The sequence below is a fragment of the Panthera uncia genome, chromosome C2, assembly GCF_023721935.1.
Source record: "Panthera uncia isolate 11264 chromosome C2, Puncia_PCG_1.0, whole genome shotgun sequence".
NCBI lineage: Eukaryota > Metazoa > Chordata > Mammalia > Carnivora > Felidae > Panthera > Panthera uncia.
Genome location: NC_064810.1, coordinates 1,323,116 through 1,342,255, shown reverse-complemented (window position 1 = coordinate 1,342,255; position 19,140 = coordinate 1,323,116). Strand labels below are relative to the sequence as shown.

Below are 19,140 nucleotides of genomic sequence, written 5' to 3'. Positions count from 1 at the left end.
TTTCTTTTCTTTTCTTTTCTTTTCTTTTCTTTTCTTTTCTTTTCTTTGGAGCACCTTGAAGAGTTGCTCCCCTGTCGTGCTGTTTGCATTATTTCCAGTAAGAAATCTGCTGTCTTGGGGTGCCTGGGAGGCACAGTCGGTTAAGTATCTGACTCTTGGTTCCAGCTCAGGTGATTATCTCACAATTCAGGAGATTGAGCCCCGCATCAGGCTGCATGCTGGCAGCATAGAGACTGCTTGGGATTCTCGCTCTCCCTGCCCCTGTCTGCCCCTTCCCTGCTCGTGCCTGCTCTCTCTCTGTCTCAAAATGAACAAATAAACTTAAAAAAAAAGTAATCTGCTGTCTCATCTTTGTCCCTCCATGTGTGAGGCCTTTTCCACTGGCCGTGGTGTACATTTTCTCTTCATACTGCCATGCTTTGGTGTGGTTTTCCGCACATTTCTTGTGCTTGGCCTTCATCAGGATTCTTAGATCTGTGTGTTTATAGATTTTATAAAATTTGTCACATTTTTATCTGTTTTCTGTACCACCTTCTCTCTTATCCTTCATGAACCAGTTATATGTGTGTTGGACTGATAGATTTGTCTGACAGCTCAATGATTTGCTGGGTTTTCTTTTTTTCCAATCTCTGTGTGTGTTTCATTTTGTCTTTTTTGGGGGGGTGGGGTGGGGGGTGAGGGGCAGAAAAGGAGAGAAAGAATCCTAAGCAGGCTCCACGCTGAGTGTGGAGCCTGACACAGGGCTCTAACTCACAACCATGAGCTCATGACCTGAGCTAAAACCAAGAGTTAGACAATCAACTGACTGAGCCACCTAGGCACCCCATTCTGTGTGTTTCATTTTGCATAGTTCCTGTTATTGTGTTTTTAAGTTCACTGGTCTTTCTTCTATTCTAGATCTTTCTATCCTGAGGTTGGTACCATCCAGTGTAGTTCATCTACCAGATGCACCCTTAGACTCTAGAAGGGTATACCTAAACACTTCATGCCTTTGTGTGAGCATTAGGCACGTTCCCTGACCCTTCCAGGCAGTTCTCACCCAGTCTTGAGCAGTGTGTGTGCCACTGATGTTCAGGGGACCCTCTGCGTGCCATCGCACGGACCCTGGCTGCCTTGTTTCCTGTGCTCTCAGTTCAGGGAGTCTGCAGGCTCTGCCTGGGTTCCTTCTTCCCTCACCGTGGCCTGGATGCCTGGGCGGACCCCGGGGGCACAGATGGGCTCACCTCATGTGTCTCCCACCTCTCAGAAACCACTGTCCTTCCTTGTTTGATGTCCGGGCTCTTGGAGGCTGGTGTTTGATGTATTTTGTCTGGTTTATGATTTTAGGAGTGGGGGTAAGTCCAGCAGCTGGTACTCCAGCCCACACAGAAGCGAAAGCCTAAATTTATTTTTAAATCACAGTAAAACAGAAAGCCCACTCTTGAACACTGGTCCCTTCTCTGTGTCACCCTCAGAGAGAGATGCTTTTGCAATCTAGACCTGATGGTGCACCTGCTCAGCCAGGCCAGCTGGGTGTTTGGCTTGAGTTGGAAGCTCGACTGCCTTGTTCATGTTTTGGTCTGGGTTCCCTGGACAGCAGAGACCAAGGGGAGAATTTAAGGTGCGTACTTGGCAAGTGTGAACTCAGAGTAGCAGGGTAGATTGGGTGGGGGGGGGGGGGGAAGAGAGGAAAGGTGGCTTTAGCAGCAGGAGAAACTGTCCCAGGGGGCTGCTCCGTCCCCGAGAGCCTCTAGGTTCCCCACCTATGCTGTGGAGGTCGCTGTGCTTAGCTGTGTGTGGGTGGCCTGGCCGTGGCACCTGTGGGGCATGTGACACACCATCACTGTGGTGTCTCCAGGATGGCCGGCAGAGGGCTTGTGTGTGCGGACTCACAGCCATGTGACGGAGGGAGTGTGGCCTGAGCATCTGGTCCCGGGAGGATCGGCCTGCGGACTCGTGCACCACATCCACTCAGGCTCGCTCGTCAGCCCCCCTCCAGACAGCCCTTCACACACAGGTCATTGTCTCAGCAAGGTCAGCAATTAATGAAGATTTAAAGCCTTTAAAAAAAATATGATGGCCCTCTCTTCCTGTCCTTTTTGTTTTGGAAAATGGAGCTATGGACAGGTGGTCACTCCTAGTGGCCCACAAGCTGCGGGTCCCCTTAACCTGGTCAGCCGTGGCGTCTCTGATGGGCTTAACTGGATCTTCCTTGTTGCTGTTTGCTTACTGACAGCACACAGTTTTATCACAGTTTAACCAAAACTAAGTGATATCTCACCCAGATGCTTTAAAATTGTGTTTAATCTCGGGCACCTGGGGGCTCCGTCGGTTGAGCGTCTGACTTCGGCTCAGGGCGTCATCTCGCGGTCTGTGGGTTCGAGCCCCGTGTTGGGCTCTGTGCTGACAGCTGAAGCCTGGAGCCTGCTTGGGATTCTGGGTCTCCCTCTCTCTCTGCCCCTCCCCCGCTCCCACTCTGTCTCTCTCTCTCTCTCTCTCTCTCTCTCTCTGTCTCAAGAAAATAAAACATTTTTAAAAACTTCTCATGACAAGCAGGAGAAGAAACACGGGCCATATGTATCGGGCTGTGTGATGGTCCAGTTCCCCGCGGGGCCGCTTGGTTCATGAGCACATTCCCCGCTGTGAGTTTATCGAGGTGCTAGACTCCTGTGCCAGTCCCGGCCAGTGGGACTTCTTTTTAGGAAGGCGGTTTTGTTGAATTGATTTGGAACTTTAGTTTGGTTTTCCTGTGTTTCAGGTGGTTTCTTGAACTATGTGGTGAGTTTGCTAATTGGTTAATTACTCCCTGCTTGTTAGCAGATGTGTACTGGTGTGTCTGTTTTTGGCTCATTGTAACATTTACATGTGATCGATTAATGTAGAAAAGTGTTGTAGGCAACTCGATCTGGTTTGTCTGATGTTTCCAGTGTTCTCGTGCAGTACCTCATGCGGTGCCCAGCCATCACGCGCCTAGTGTCCACCTGTCAGAAATATGTGCACGTTTCACCAAAGCGTGTGGTCAGAAATGTTCACGCACACACTCGTCAGAATAGCCAAGAACTAGGAAAAACAGCGAAGTGAGAGTCCACGGTGATGTGTTGCCAGCAGGGTCCTGTGCGGCAGTGAGGTTGGGCGGGCCACGGCCACGTGGAAGGGGTGGGACCTCGGGTGTAAGGCACCAGGCACAGGGGAATCTGTTTGTGTAAGTGGCCCCACGAGTGTAAAGCTCGCAGCGGGCAACGCCAGTCAGCGTGCTGGGGTCGGTGCGGTGGCTGCCCGCTCGGGGGAGGGGGCGGCTGTGGAGGCGGGAGGGCTCCGGTGCCAGGACGCCGGCTGTGGGTGTGCTCGCTTTGTGAAAACTCACGAGGCCGCATCCTTGTGATTTTTCACGCCTCAGTGAAAACGTTTGCCTGAAGTAGGATTCACCTCGCACGTCTTGGAATCAAAGAGTGATCAGCAGGTTAACAGAGAAGGCGAATCCTGAATTCTTCCTCACAGTGAGGTCCCCTGCTGGGGCTCTCAGGGACCAGCAGGGTAGGGGCAGGTCGCCTGCCCCGTGCACCGGGGGGTTGGCAGGTACTGCGTGCAGGAGGAGCTCTCGGGGAGCACGGAGAGCAGGAGCTGGCACCCGCGGCCGGCCCTGCTGCTGAGGAGCTTCGCGGACAGGGCTGGGGCTCCCCCATCCTGAGTGTGGGCACAGCGGGTGCCCAGCCTCTGGCCCCGGGTGGCCTCTGCCCTGCTCACAAGGGTGGCTCACCAGGAGACACCTTCCAGTCCCTTTCAGTGAATATCCCAGACCTGGGTGACACGTGTGTGTGGGTTTTCACCCCGCGTCGAGACCGGTGGCCGCTTTGCCCCATGGACTGGGGTCTCTTCCATCATGTGGCTTCAAGTCGCATCTTCCACACTCTGAGCCAGCCTGGGGGCCAGCCTGTGGCCTCGGCTGCAGCGTTCTGTTCAAGGGCGGCCATGGTCCCCGGAGCAGAAGCGGAGCGTGGCCCGAGGGGGGGAGCCCCACGGAGCCGGGTCGGCGCACCTGGCGGGGGGCTCCCGTTGTGGGCGTGTTCTGAAGACACACCCCGAGTCAGGGTGTCCCGTGTCCCCCCGAGGAATGGAGGCTGGAGCTCAGGGCACTGATGGGGGAGGTGCGCACCCAGCTCCAGCCTTCCGAGTGTCCTGTGAGAATCTCTCGGGCCCAGCAAGTGAGACTCGGTTCATTAGGATCATTTCAGCATGGAAAGAAAACGTACCTGCACTCATCCAGTCGGGTTCCTTGTCTCTGGGGTGTAGTGCGTGCAGGGCGGGAGAGCCTGGCCGGGCCCGGCCCCTGGTGTGCAGGGTGCGAGCGCCAGACCCGGGTGTGGTGTGCAAGGGTCCGCCCTCAGGGCACAACCTCACCTGAATTAGCCCCAGCAGTGGTTCTCACACTCGGACATCTAGCTCTGGACCCCGAGTGAGGCCTCACGGTTTTGGGCTTCTGTGGAACTGATGCCCACCCCCCGGGCACAGCCGAGCGCGGTTCTGGGCAGCTCAAGGTGGCCCTGGACGGCGTGAGCACACCCGGGCCCGTGCACCCGTGGGCCGCGTCCTCCAGCCCCGCGTCACCTCGCCCGTGTCTCTCCGTTCCAGGCATCAGCAACGCAGAAGCGCGGCAGCCAGGGAAGGCACCCAACTTCAGCGTCAACTGGACGGTGGGTGACTCGGCCATCGAGGTCATCAACGCCACGACGGGGAAGGACGAGCTGGGCCGTGCATCCCGCCTGTGTAAGCACGCCTTGTACTGTCGCTGGATGCGTGTGCACGGCAAGGTACCGGCCCCGCCTCCCCGCAGCTTGTTCCACAAAGCCCCGCGCCACCATCCCCACGGCCTTTCCCAGACCTCTTTGTTCCTTGGGACCCCTCACCTCGAAGTGTGGCCCCGGCTCCTCTCATCTAAAGCAGCCTCAGGCAGCTCTTCCCTTCCCGCTGGCTTCCTGGGGGGACCCTCTCACCTGCACGTGCTGCCAGGTGATTCCACCAGAGGAGGGAAGGCCCCCTCGCGGCCCTCAGGAGGCCTTAGGCCTGTTCCTGCAGTAGCAGCAGGGTCCCTTTCCCCAGATGAGACCTTCTCCGGTCCGTGCGCGTCTTGCTGGTTTTCCTTTATCGGTCGGGTGCGTGGCGGGTGTTTGTTAGAAGGCTGGCGCCGAACTTGGCGTGGCGGTTTGGACCGAAGCCGGCTCGCGCTCCCGTCCCTGTTCCCGCAGCAGGGCCACTTGTGCTGGAGGTCCGCACCCTGTTTATCCCTGAGACCTGCAGCAGCATGAGTCAGCCAGCCACGGGGGGGCAGCGCCTCCCAGTCCTTCGGTGTGAATGAAACACACATAACATCAGACGGGCTGTGTGTTTCAATAGCTGAAAAGATTAAAATTGAAATTGGAATCAGGTGCCTGTGGGCTCAGAAGCCCCTCTTTAGAACCCGGGGTCTGAAACTGCCTGTCTGACGGGGCGCCGGCTCCGCGGGGGGCGGGGGGCACGACGGTCGTGGGCCCTTGCGCCCTGTGTGACCCGGCCCCTTGGAGGAAGGCACTGCTGCCTCGGGGCTGTCCCCCACGAGCCAGCGTAGGATGAAATACCAGATTTTGAATGTCTTACTGAGTTTTGTTTTCTACTGTTTCTGCTTAAATAGTCGTGCTTTTTTTTTTTTTAACTTCTTACAGGTTCCCTCCAACTTGTTACGGTCCAAGATTACTAAGCCCAACATGTACCATGAATCCAAACTGGTAGCGAAGGAGTACCAGGCCGCCAAGGCGTGTCTGTTCAAAGCGTTCATCAAGGCGGGGCTGGGCGCCTGGGTGGAGAAGCCCACAGAACAGGACCAGTTCTCTCTCACACCCTGACTTGGGGCCTGGGGCCGGGGCTGCTGCGTCCAGCGCTGTCTCCAGAATGTCCCGTCTGGACTGGGGGCAGGTGTGGGGACGCGGGGTGCTGGGCATCCAGCACTTTCTCTGGAACGTCCCGTCTGGACTGGGGACAGGTGTGGGGACGCGGGGTGCTGGGCGTCCAGCGTGGGGACGCGGGGTGCTGGGCGTCCAGCGCCGTCTCCGGAACGTCCCGTCTGGATTGGGGGCAGGTGTGGGGACGCGGGGTGCTGGGCGTCCAGCACCGTCTCCGGAACACGTGTCTGGACTGGGGGCGGGCGCGCACTTCGGGGAGGGTGGGGAGGGTGTTGGGGTTCAGTGTCCCCACCTGGCACCCCTGTGCAGCGGCATTACCCCTTTGAATTATCCAGTGACTGTTTTCAATCTCCGTTTACGTTTAGAAATTGAGTTCTACTGAGTAGGGCTTCCTTAAGTTTAGGAAAATAGAAACTACTTTGTGTGAAATTTTTGAATAAATAATTTATTCAGAGTTAGGAACGTGGTTTATAAAATAAGTAATTATATCAGGTCACTCTTACGCCACATTACTTTATGTGTGGAGAAGGGGAGAGCGTAGAGAGAGGTTGGAGGCGGTAGCCTGAAGAGAGCGTCAGGGCTGTGTTACTGGTGGGTCTCCTGCCCGCCCGCCGTGGCCCGGCTGCCCTCAGTGACTGTCCCAGCCTGCCCGGGAGAGGACCCTGCGCGACAGGCCCAGCCCAGCGCACACACGCGGCCCCTGGCGTGGGGTCGGCGTGCGTCCGTGAGGGTGCAGCCTGGATCCCTCTACCCTTTAGCCCCCCTGGAAGCTTCTGTGCCCCTCCTAGGGTTGCATCGTGGAAAACGTGTTGGTTCACTTCTAAGTGATCAAAGGTACAACGTGGGTGGTAATCCTGGCCATTCATCGGAGATTTTTCAGCAGTATTTAACTTTTAGGGACTAGGAGGAATCCACAGAGGCTACTGCACAATTTTCTTCCTTCCTCTGAATCTAATGAGTGTGGATGACTCTCCAGACATCTTCACAGAATGGAAATAGAATTAATTAAGTAGAGATACTCATTCTTAGAAAATGCCACTTAAGGCATATTTTTAAATTAAGCTTTATCAAAGGCGTGTTTGAAGTCAGTATTCAGGCCAGAAGCTGGTGAGGCCACAGACGCCGTCCCCACCAGGGTCTGCACATTGATTGTCACGGCAGGGAAGGGGTGCTGCTGGCGTCGGGGTGACCCGGGGACGCTGCTCCACACCCCGCAGCACCCGGGGTGGCCCCGGGCCGAGTCGGCAGATGGTCAGGAGCGCGGGCTGGGGTCCTGGGTGGCGCCTCGACCTGAGCTCAGAGATTTGCACCAATTGCCTTGTTTCTTCCACTCAGGATCAGACAGGAGCCCGAGGAGGTGCTGGGTCAGAAGCGGGGGGGGGGGGGCCTTGTGGGCGCAGCAAGCAGAGACGGGAGACCCCGCCCCGCCTTTCTGGACTCAGAAGGCCTAGGACAGGAGCAGAGCAGCTATTGTCCCCTCGGTCCCGACCCCACGTGCTCAGAGCAGGAGATTCGGACCAGAAGTGCAGAGCCTCCCGGCGCCTCTGTGGCTCCCCGGGTGGCCGGTCGCAGCCGTGGGTCCGGACCAGGGACTGACCAGGGGCAGAGGAGCGAGCCCCGCCCACACCAGCCCGCTCTCCTGCAGCCGGGGTGCAGGGGGGCGGGGGGGGGGGGGGTGCCACGGCCCGGGCTGCGCCTTCCACCCGCAGCAGGAAAGCTGCCGGCCGGTGTCGCTCCCCTCCCCGAGCAGGCGCTCCCAACTCAGACGACATCTGTAGCCCCTGTGTTTTTATTCTCTCTACAAATGGTATTTTTTCTAACGGGGATCGGGAGACGGACTTAGTTTTTACAGAATACCTGGATTTTGACTAAAAGCCCAGGGGAAATATATTGCATGTACATACAAACGCTGCCCAGTATGTCTGGCTTCTTCCCTCCCGTCAGGTAAAGGCTGAGGGGAGTGTGGTCCTCTCCCCGCCCCAAGTGAAGAAGGACGGCCCTACTGTGTGCTGGTCCCAAGGACCCCAGCTCCGCGGCCACCGGGACTCTCCCCCGGGCCTCGTGGGCTGTGGAGGACAGCGCTTGGGGTCGGGAGGGAGGGAGCCGTGCCCGGGACGGGACAGCAGCCGGATTAGCTCCCCCGTGAGCGGGAACCAGAGGAAGGAAACGTTAACTCCTCAGGGAGGCGGGAGGCCAGTCAGGAAACTGCACTTTAAACAAACTGCCCTATTTGAGGCTCAGCGTGCATTCTGCCCCGTGACTGTTTTCCGAGGTATTATTTTGCACACTGTGCCCTAAACCTGGATTTCAGAGACTTGGGAAATCTGACACCACCAAGAACCTGATTGAGAAAAATCAGTTGTGAAGACGGTTTGCCCAGTGGGGGTTGGGAGGGTTCTGTTCTGTTTTGTTTGCTAAACCTGAAGTATTAACTCCGGGAAGACAGGGACCCTCATGTGGTCCCCAGGCTCGGGGACAGCTGTCCCACTAGCGGAAGGCCCTTCGCGCCTGGGGTGGGGGTGGGGGGCCAGGCGCGCCACAGAGCCCCGTTCTGATCCTGAATCTTAATTGCACTTTTCATCATGTTTTTCTGTTTTGGAGAGTTTTATTGATTTATTTAATCAAAAACAGTTACTGTATCTGAAAACGTGCAGACTGACATCTCACAAGGCATTGATTTCTCTGGAATGTATTTTCGTTCAGATGATTTCCTTGGTACCCACACTCTAGACTCGCTGCTTTCTTCGTAAAGACAGCGTTCCTTGTCATCCCAAATAGGGACGCCGAGGAGGGGGCGGCTCTCTGGCTCCTCAAGGCAGGCAGAGCTGAGGGGGATTAGTGATGCTGGGGGCGGGGCCACACGCCGCGTCCCCTTTTATCAGAAAACAGAAATCGGATGGCTCTTCACTTCTAAAATATTTCACACCAAAAAAATACGGTCTGCCCCGACCATAAGTTTGATCTAGCAAGAGGAATAAAAGCAGCTGGCTTTCCCATCTGTGTGAAGTCAGAGAATCTCTCAGAAGGTTCCTTTTTGTCAACCCCAAACTACCTAAGTGGAAAGGGCAGAGTATTTGCGACCTTGTGTGTCCAGTGTTGTGTGTCCTTGTCCCCTGGAGTGTCCTGTGACCCTCTCCATCCTCCTGGCCAGTCACGTGCCTCGGGGCTGGGAGGGGAGGGTCTGACTCGGTCCCGGCATTTAGCTGACCTCTGGCACTGCTGTGTGCACCTGTTCACTGTTTGCAGCGACGAGCCCCCAGCCCCAAGGACACTTAGCTTGGCCACGCCGTGGGCTGATGGTACATCGGGAGCCGACGCCTGTCCTTCTGGACACGACCACGAATGGTTAAAGTCAGTCTGCGGAACGTTTGTGGAGTGAGCCCGGAAGCAGTTTGCTTCTCCAGATATTGGGTCATATGCTTTTATTTTACTTTATTTTATTTTAGAATTTGGACACTTTATATGAATGTAGTTCAGCCAAGAACCCTGTCGCTAAGATCCACTCCCCAGTGTTCTCTGTATGTATATTGATGTATATACCACACGTTACAACCTGCATGAGCTTCCTTCTCGCAGCGAGACCAGCCGGAACCAAGCATGAGACGCGGTCCTACACACAAAGGATTTGACATGTTCTCAATAAAAGACAGTGTTATACCACTGCAGTGTGGCTGGGTTTTCTCTCTCGTTGTCCCCGTGGTCCGCTGACAGGCCTGAGGGCAGCCCTAAAGAGCATAATTTGCAGGGGTGCATAAGCACCTGCTGAGGGCTGCCCGCTGACTGGTCTTGTAGCCGTGCGCTGACCCAGCGCTCGGCGCATTCATACCCAGCTCGGGACAGTTCCTCCGAGCCCTTGGACCCGCGGGTCCCTCACGGCCCTCCTGAGCATGCGTCGCCCACCCCCACATGCAAGGTGTGTAGAGGACAGTGAGGCAGCTGCCCCTGCTCGTGTCCCCGCCTGTGAGAAGGGACGACAACGTGGCCCCTGTGACCTGTCGGGCTGTGTGAGGGCGACACGGACAGGAAAACACATGGGAAGAACCTGGGCTGGCCAACAGGCCACTGGCCAGGTGGACTGGGGTCTCAGGTGCAGGAAAGCAGCACAACTAAGAAGGCGGGACTTTGTTATTCAGGGCTGACATTTCTGAAAGACGCTCATAATAGACCAAGTGGAAAGCTGGCTGCAGAGAGCGGTATTCGTGCATTTCACGGTTGCGAAGAAATACGGGTGCATTATGTACAGCACATGTGGAACAGCCTGGAAGGGGCTGAGTCTGGTCTGTGTGAGTGGGGATTTGGGGTGATTTTAATTTAATTCTGCCTTTTTAAGCTTACCCATTTGTCTGATGTTTCTACAATTACATGAAAAGTAAAGAGGAAAATGTTTTTAAAAGTCAAAATCCCCATACAAATAAAAAGCACTGTTATGAAAAACTTGCTCTCTTTTGTATCAATTTTGAGTCTGTTCTTTTCCCACAATAAAAGCAATGTTAAGATGAAGATACGTAACACGAAAAGACGGGGGCAGCACGCCCTTCACAGGTTCATCCCCGGAAGAGCATTTCCCTGAGGATGCCATGTTGAGGGAGCCTCAAGGCCCTCGCTGGAGGCTGGTGATGAGGCAGAGACATCACGGGGCGTCCCGAGTGTTGGGGACAGATCCCTGGGCACAGCAGAGACCGCCGCCCACAAGGAGCTCCTCCTGGGAAAGGACTAGAAAGAAATCCCCCCGGGTTTCACTGCAAACACACACTGCAATGTGCCAGCTACCAGACTAATTAATTTTTATCAATATATGCCTTTTTTTTCCATTAAACATAAAGTTAGATCGTGATACTTAATAAAATGGAGGAATTTTTAAAATGATTTTCATACTTAATTCTTATTTAATCTTTAGCTCCTGGGGGTAATATTCAATCTACACGTGTACACAAAGATTTTATCATTCCCCTCACTTAGGAAATAACCTGAACATTTACCTACGTATTTCATTAAGTTTGTAAGTTTTTTGCAAATAAGAAAAACAGCATATGGAACTCATTTTCCTTTCACGGCACATTAGTAAGTGGGTCAACCATATTAAATGTACATGTTTTAAATGTTGGCTGACTTCAGCAGTTTATCTCATCGGGTGTGTGCTGCAATTTTATTTCCCAGTGTTTTTCTTTTGGAATATCCCTGGAAAAGTATGTTAATACTTTTATTTCAGTTGCAAAAGTGGGTCAAACCTTTCTTGACAGAAAATAAGTCTAATTTGGTTCAACAGTTTGACAAGAATGTGAGATTGCATGGAGGACGTTGGCCATAAATAGGATGAACTAAATCTGTAGCTCCAAGTGGTGCTGAAAATACATTTCAGATAATGGTATGATAAGAGACTTTTATTTTTAAATGTTCCGTCGGATAAAAGCAATGAAATTAACACTTCAACGTCCCCACCCCCGCCCCCTCAGAATATATCAGATGAAAAAAGATACCACTTGGGCGACAGAGAATCATGGATAAATGATAGTTTCTTGATACGTGTATGAAAAGCCTCCTCAGTAAATGTCCCAAACTTGGCAATGACAAGATAACAAATACAGTCACAGCCCAGGTGGTTTCAAAACAGTTCAACAAAAGCCTGAGAGAACAGTTGATAAAGCATTACAAGATTAAACAATGTTTTCTTTTTCCCAATCTTCGGAGTTGGGAAATATTATGTAAGAGTGGACGGTGGATGGTGGATGGTGCAAGGTTGACGGTGGGTGTAGATGATGGAGGTTTATGTGAAAAGTAGAAGGTGGACGAAAGAAGGTGGGTGTGGTAGGTGGATGATATTAAAGGTGGGTCCTGGGGCGGGGCCTTCACCTTTGGGGGTCTTGTTTTTTCTGGGGTTTTCAGACAGTAGAGGCCACAGGTGAGCAGAGGACCCAGGTGGCCGATGGCCTGATACAACCACATGCCGAAGCAGGATTCTTGAGACTCTGCAGTTCGGGCGCAGCAAGGACGCACGGATGTAGGTAGGTGAGCGCAGGGGGTGGGTGACCTGGGTCCCTGCCTCTAGAGCCAAGGTCACTGGGTCGTAAGTGCCTACGTGTAAAGGAGGAATTGAAGGGTTTACTTTCAAACTTTAATACTTACAATTGTCCAGAAGCCACATTTTTGCAAAACCCTGTATATGATGAAAAGATTTAGCTGTAATCTGAAAGTATTTGACGCGGTACAGGTTTCCAGAGATTGGGAGCCAATCCAAAGCTTTGGGGATTCTCTGCCCGCCCCCCCCCAGTCCAGCTTCTGGTCCGGGCGCCCTTTGCCCAGGCTGTGTGTGCGGGGAGGTTGGTCGAGGGTCGATTCCAGGACACCTGACACTCCTTGGGCCTCTGTCCCCAGCCAGGTGCAGGCCCCGGGTGTTTTCGGCACAGGTCCCTCCCTGGGCTGCCCTGGGGCAGGGGTGGGGGCTGGGGCTGGGGTTGGGGTCAGCAGGGTGTCCTGCTGTGTGTCCCGAGCCTCATTTTGGGGAGAGAGAACCTGTTTCTTCTCACCAAGCAAACGGCGTACGAACAGAGCAGGAAGGAGAAGAGCTTATCTGGAGCTGAAATGTTTTGAAGCAAAGTCAGAGGAGGGTGACCTTCCAAGTGGTGTTTGACTTTCTCCTTTTGCCCAGAACTAATCGGCTTAGCTCGGATGCCTGAGTGCCCGGTGACACAGGGGCCCGCTGCTTTCAGGGTTTACTCTTTATGAAAGAAAAACACCATTTCTCACCAGAGCCTAAAGTTTATGGGGCTTCTCTCGTGGACCGCTCGTGCTTGGTCATTAAAGGGGCAAAGCCGACACGGTCTCTTTCCTGGAGTTTGTCAAATGGCTTTATTCGTAACGATCATCAGACGGAAACACTGACTGCGGGCTGAACGTTGTCGCCTGCCAGGCAAAGAGCCGCCCGCCCATCCCTCCCCCGTTGGCCGTCTGGGGTCAGGGAGCCATCTGGGGGCCTCCTCTCGGTGGCCGGCACCTGGGCGGGGGGCGTCAGGGGACGGTCACTCCATGGGATTACCTGTCTGCTTAAACCGGAGACAGCACGCAGGCAAAGCTGACTCCTGGGGACAGAGAGGTGACCCAGCTCCCAACAACAAAAGAACGAGGCTGCCTTTCCAAATCCATCACTGTCACCCATGTGCCGTCCCTGCCTGCACACCCCTCCCCACAATAAAACTAGGAAATGTAGGTGGGGGCCTCCTGAAGACGCTGCCGGCCGGGCCAGGCCTCTCTTGGTTCAGAAAACAGAGGGATTCTTTGTATCCAGAAGATCAAAATACTCAGGGTGATTTGGTCACAGAGCAGTCACATGTCTGGAGATGGGTGATGTGTCTGTAGCCAGCAGGGGCCGCCCCGTTCTCCCTGCCTCATCACCATCCCCCACCCCACCCCTTGGAGGTCCAGGTGACCCCCTGCATCCTGTAGGGCAAGCCTCTGCCCAGACAAGCTGGGGTGGAGGTGGGTGGGGGGGAGACATCACCAGGACTCAGGCCTCTGGAGAAGTGACTCAGCCCTAGCGACGGGACGATGGGGTGGGAAGGGACCCGGTACAAGCTCTATTTCTCCAGGGGAAACAGGTGACCTGGAGGGACCTAGTGTGGAGATCAGAGGACTCAGGCTCAAACCTCTGGTCCCAGGAGCCCCTAGGTCTGCTCTCGGGCAAACAGGGGAGGGGCCCGCCGGCCGGGAGGGAAGGAACAGGGATGCAGACGTCCAGGTGGGGCTGTGGAGCACAGCAGATGGGAGCACGGGGCCCTGCGGGCACTCGCTTGGCTTAGGGTCCCCACCCTGGATGGGAGTGCTGAGATGGGGAAGGGCCGGCTGGTGGGGAGGCCCAGGCAGAGGAGGCCAGCCAGCAGCCCAGTGCCAGCACACAGGGGCCCCTGCAGCTCGCACTGTTCTTGGGGACACCGGAAGGGGAACTGACCCCACTCAAACAGGAGTGACCCCACTCAAAAAGGAGCACCTTGCAAGAGATCCTTTCACAGATTCTGCCAAAAATAAAGCAGCACGTGGAGGAGACAGAGTTTTTTGGGTTTTGTTTTTAATGATGGGACAGAATAAGGAAAAAGTGGACAAATACCTAAACCCATTTTCAGGAACGTAAGGACTTGGAAACTTAGCCGCATAGATCTCTGGAGTTTCCAAGAGTGTCAGAGAAAGATGAATGAGCCCAGGAAGTGGGGAACGTGGGGTCAGGGGACAGTGGTGGGCAAAGAAGCCAGAAAGAGCTACAGTGACCCCCAGACCACTGCCGACGACAGACGTGCTCGGCTGTCCAGAGTCACAGATCCAGGCGTGGCTGGTGGGGCACAGGGGCGTTGGGCTGCCCTGTGGCCCGGACCCCTCCCGACGCCGGGAGAGGATGGAGGCTCACTCAGTATGCGTCTCAGCAATGCCGGGTGATCATGGTGCCGCAGAGGCAGGGCCAGTGACGTCCAAACCCAAGTCACATGAATACAAAACTCTACTGTTTCACTTCCAGTGACAGTGGACAAGGACAAGCTCGGGACCACCCTGCCCTGAACCCCCAGATGCTGGGGAAACGCAGCGAGGTGACAACTCGCGCCCTGGGACAGAGACAGCTGGAAAGAATGTCACTGCACCCCTGAAATAATGGCCCAAACTTCCGAGTCTTCCTGGGCCCCCAGAAGGCAGTGGTCATGGGGCAACCAGCAGCCTGGGATCTAGAAGAGACAGGTGTCCCTGGGGGACGGGGCACCAGGCACGGCCCACACCACGGGGGGAGCTCGGATGGAGAGACTGTGAGCATGGGGGCGCAGAGCCATGGCCGGCCCAGGGCTCCCAGTTGGGGACAGGACAGCAGCCCCCGGTGGGACACACGTGCAGACACACGGTTCATCTGTGGCAAAGCCCCCGGAGCTCTGCTGAAACCACACACCTCGGGGCGGGACTAAACTTCTAAACTTTTATTTAATTCAAATGTAAAGAGCCACGTGCAGCTCATGCTACAATATTGCACAATGCGGAACGTGAACTTTCACTTTTAATCGCATTTCTTTTTGGTCTGAAAACAATTTCCCCTCATTTTCGCAAGGTAGTTTCTAGAATCCTGGGTTGTTATTTTCTCTAGGTTCACCGAAAACATTATCATGGCATCTTCTGGCTTCCATTCACACTGACGAGAAGTCAGCGATCCACCTGTCCTCCCTTTGTAGATAATCTATGTGTTTGGCTACTTTAAAATATCTTCTCTTTTTCCCCTGGTTTCTGAGGCTTTATTATTACATATTTAGATACACATTTGTTTTAACTTATCCTCCTTTGGATTTATTGGGCTCACCGGGTCTTTCAGGTATCTTTAATGTATCTGAAACATTCTCAGCCATTACCTCTTGAAAATCGTGTCTCCTTTTTTCCATCAATTTCTTCAGAAAACCCTATTGGATGTAGGGCTGACCCTCTGTTTCCATCCTCCACAGTTTTCCGTGTCTGTTTCTCTGGATTGACGTCTGGTATAACTTCGTTGGGTCTGTTTTCCAGTTCACCGTTTCTCTCTTCAGCTGCATCTAATCTGACGTTTAGACATTGAATTTTATGGTGATTTGTTTCCTTCGTTCTTAGGCTTTTTGATCATCAACTTCTTGTCTGATTTGGAAGTGTATTTGGTTGAAATCCTTTGAGTGCTTGACTTAATTTTCCCCAAAAAAGATTTATGCTTCTGTCACCTGGGAAATGCCACCAACATGGGACCATTTTTGTGAACAATCAGCTTGGAATTTGGAGCAGAGTCAGCATGAGGTTAGAGCATCAACGTCACACAGGTCTGACTCGACTTACGATTTCTCAGGGAAGTACTTCTCCCTCCTCAGTGTCAGGGCTGAGGTGGGAGCATTTCTGGTGTGTTTCCTTCCGCATGCGGGTTTTTATTCACCCTGTGAAGTCCTGGCTTCACAGAGGGTTCTCGTCCGCATATCCCGCCCTGGGAAGACCCTGAGCCTTCGGCCCTCGCCCCCGCCTGCCTGGTGCTCTGAGGTGCTGCAGACCTGTGGGTCACTGCAGAACCCCCAAGGGGAGAGGCTGGTCTTGACCCAGCTTGCCTGCTGGGGTTCCTGATTTCCCCCCATTCGGTGTCTTGCAATTTCTTTGTTTTCTTGAAAGATGTGTGATGTGTAAGTTTTCCTTTAATTTGTCCACCTAATTATCTTCTCCAGAAGGGTTCTTAAGAGCATCAGATCTGCCACACGTGAGAAACAGAAGTCCCCACGGCTGCTCTTGGCTCCTGTGGCCCTTTGCTATGGATCTGTCTTGGCCAGTGTTTCCTGAAAAATGGGCTGAAGCCAGGATGCGCTAACTGGGAAGTACGAATTCAGGGCAGTGAGAGTGAGAGTGAGGGACGGGGACGTGGGGATGGAGGGATGTGCTCCACACACAGGGAGCCTTGCCCAGCCGGCAATGACCCAGCTCATTCCCTCAGCACGTAGGACTTCCCGGGACAGGCTTCCTGGAGATGGTGGCCCCGGGGGGGGGCCCACAGCGGGGCTTATGCGTCTGCACGGCCCCTCCCGTGCCCCGTTTCTGGCGGCCAGGGTTGCCCGTGGAGGTCAGCCGCCTCGCACTGCACCCCAGCCTCTCGGCAGCCGCTTTGGCCACCACGTCCTCCGTGCTGCAGGGCGGTGTCACGCTCGGGCCCTGCCGTGGCAGGGGTGGGGGGTGGGGGCAGGGGCTGGTCCGTCTGGACACTTCCAGGCGGCTGAGGCGAGGCGGGAGCGGAGCTGGACTCCCCAGGCCGGGTGTCTGGTCGAGCCACATGGCTGGAGATGTGTGCCGACACGGGCCTTCCGGACCACACCTACTGGGCCGAGGGGTCGGTGCTGCTACAGGTCATAGATTTCTAGGCAACAGTAAAATCTCATGTTTTTTGTTTTTTAAAAAAAAAAATTTTTTTTAACGTTTATTTATTTTTGAGACAGAGAGAGACAGAGCATGAACGGGGGAGGGGCAGAGAGAGAGGGAGACACAGAATCGGAAACAGGCTCCAGGCTCTGAGCCATCAGCCCAGAGCCTGATGCGGGGCTCGAACTCACGGACCGTGAGATCATGACCTGAGCTGAAGTCGGACGCTCAACCGACTGAGCCGCCCAGGCATCCCATAAAATCTCATGTTTTCAGGGGCAGGGTGAACGGATCGTGTTTCCAGCCCCTTGTCCCCAGAGCTCTGGAATCTTCAGCCCATCACCCCAGGCCTGGCCCTGCTAACGTCCCTCGATGCTCTGGGTGCAGGTCGTGGGGGACGAGGGGTGATGGCTCTGACCCTGTGGGTGTGGGCTTGTGGGCCTCCAGCCTCCAGCCCGCGATCTGGTGGGTTAGTGCAGGGGAGACCGTGGGAAGCTGGTGGCAGGTCGGCAGTGGTCCCCAGGCCGTATTATGGAGTGTTATCGGCGCTCCCCTGCTTTTCAGACCCTGACACCCCGGTCCTTCCAGGGCAGAACCCCGAGCCCGCACGGAGCGCGTCCTCCAGACACCCTCCCCCACCTCCTTCCCTGCCCATGGGGAAGTCACACGAGCCCTCTGGAGCCCTGCAGACAACCTCCTGCTCGTGATGTGGTCACTAACGCTGGAAGAGTCCGTCCGTGTTCAGTGGGAGGGAAGGATCCTGTGGCCGAATAGCCGTGGGCGCCCATACACTATGCCCGCTGGCGGTGGCTCTGACTCATACTTGACCGTGGAACCAGCCTCCCCTGGACGCGAGCTTGGGCAGCACGGCCACACTGTGCCCCTGCCTGGCCCCAGGAGGTTCCTGTCCTGCAGGACCTTCAGGTGTGGGACAAGGGGGGCGTGAGGGACAAATGGAGGTACAGAAACTGGGGCGAACACGTCCTCACCCCGGTCCACTGCTGACCCCCAGGCAGGGGCACTTAGAGGGCAGCATGTTGCGGGGGCGGGGGTCCCGGTGTCCTGCCTGGCCGACCAGTGGGGGCGGGGGTCCCGGTGTCCCGCCTGGCCGACAACAGAGGCTCCGGGGACGTCTGCCAGCAGAGTAGTGTGGGCACTCATGGTTGCTCCGAGCTTGAGTCTCGGCGAGTTACTGGCGGGGAATCTTCTTCCAACGGGACCTTGTTATTTAAGGGACTGGATGGGCAGCCGCGTCCTAATGGGGACAGTGGGATGGACAGGACGGCTTATTTTCCCCTGGCGCCGTGGTCAGCCGTGTGGTGCGGCGGGTGGCAGTGTTTCTGCCTTCTGCTTTTAGGGCCGAGGTCGTGGTTTGCTGTCCTGAGTCCTTTCCCGCCGCGCGGGGAGCGGGGCCGCCACGGCCGCCACGGCCGCCGGAGACCCCCGCGCCTGCAGGCCCTCGGTGCAGGAGCCCCGTGGGGCCCGGGGGGTCGTGGTCGTGGCCACGGGGAGACCGTGTCCTCCCGGCTGCAGGCGGCTTTTCGGTGATGCGGGACGGAATCCGACCGGGCCGCTCAGAGCCGAGGCCGGAACGCCGTGCCGCCGACCCGGTGGCCGCGCACGGCGACGGCAAGGTCACCAGAAGCGCCACAGGCAGGCTTCCAGGTTAGCTCGTCACCAGAACCCACCCAGGCCAACGCGTTACTTGAGCTTTTGCACGCGCCTCGCTTCGCTCTGACCCACGCGGACGCCGCCGGCTGCTCCGATGGCCGCCTCCGTCTGCCTCAGATCAAACGCTGCCCAAGTGCCTTGTAATTAATTCGGCCGTGTTTGTCAGCCTTGCGTGTCTGTGTAGAAGCACAGTAATTTCCCAAGACATCTCCCGTCACCGCACGCTTGGTCGAAGGAGCCTTTTCTCACACAGATAATGCTGCAGGGAACATCCAGGGCGCTTTCGTCTCAGGTGAGACATTTTCTTTCTTTTTAAACGTTTTTGTAATGTTTATTAGTTATTTTTGAGAGAGAGACAGAACACAAGCAGGGGAGGGGCGGAGAGAGAGGGAGACACAGAATCCGAAGCAGCTCCAGGCTCCGAGCTGTCAGCACAGAGCCCGACGCGGGGCTCGAACCCACGGACCGCGAGATCGTGACCTGAGCCGAAGTCGGACGCCGAACCGACTGAGCCCCCCAGGCGCCTCTGGGGGCAACGTTTGTTTAAGCTGGACCCCCACCAGCAGGATTGCTGGGTCAAACCACATGCACAGTTCCTGCTTTTGCATGAGGGTCGTGTCCAAGTAGCTTCCAAAAGAGTCAGGAGTTTCAGGCCATCCAGAAGTTTGTAAAGTAACCCCCCCCC

General features: G+C 55.4%; 1 protein-coding gene across 5 annotated transcripts in view; it reads left to right on the top strand.

The window, feature by feature from the left end:
* ADARB1 (adenosine deaminase RNA specific B1) overlaps window positions 1-9,572 on the top strand; it is a 137,444-nt gene extending 127,872 nt beyond the window's left edge. For 4 of the 5 annotated variants that reach the window (XM_049627714.1, XM_049627715.1, XM_049627716.1 and 1 more), the window contains exons 10-11: window positions 4,609-4,787; window positions 5,676-9,572. In XM_049627714.1, the coding sequence (XP_049483671.1) occupies window positions 4,609-4,787; window positions 5,676-5,855 (359 nt within the window). In that variant the 3' untranslated portion in view covers window positions 5,856-9,572. The remainder of the gene's footprint in view (window positions 1-4,608; window positions 4,788-5,675) is intronic. The other variant, XM_049627717.1, reaches the window with a different exon arrangement.
* The last annotated feature ends 9,568 nt before the right edge of the window (window positions 9,573-19,140 follow it).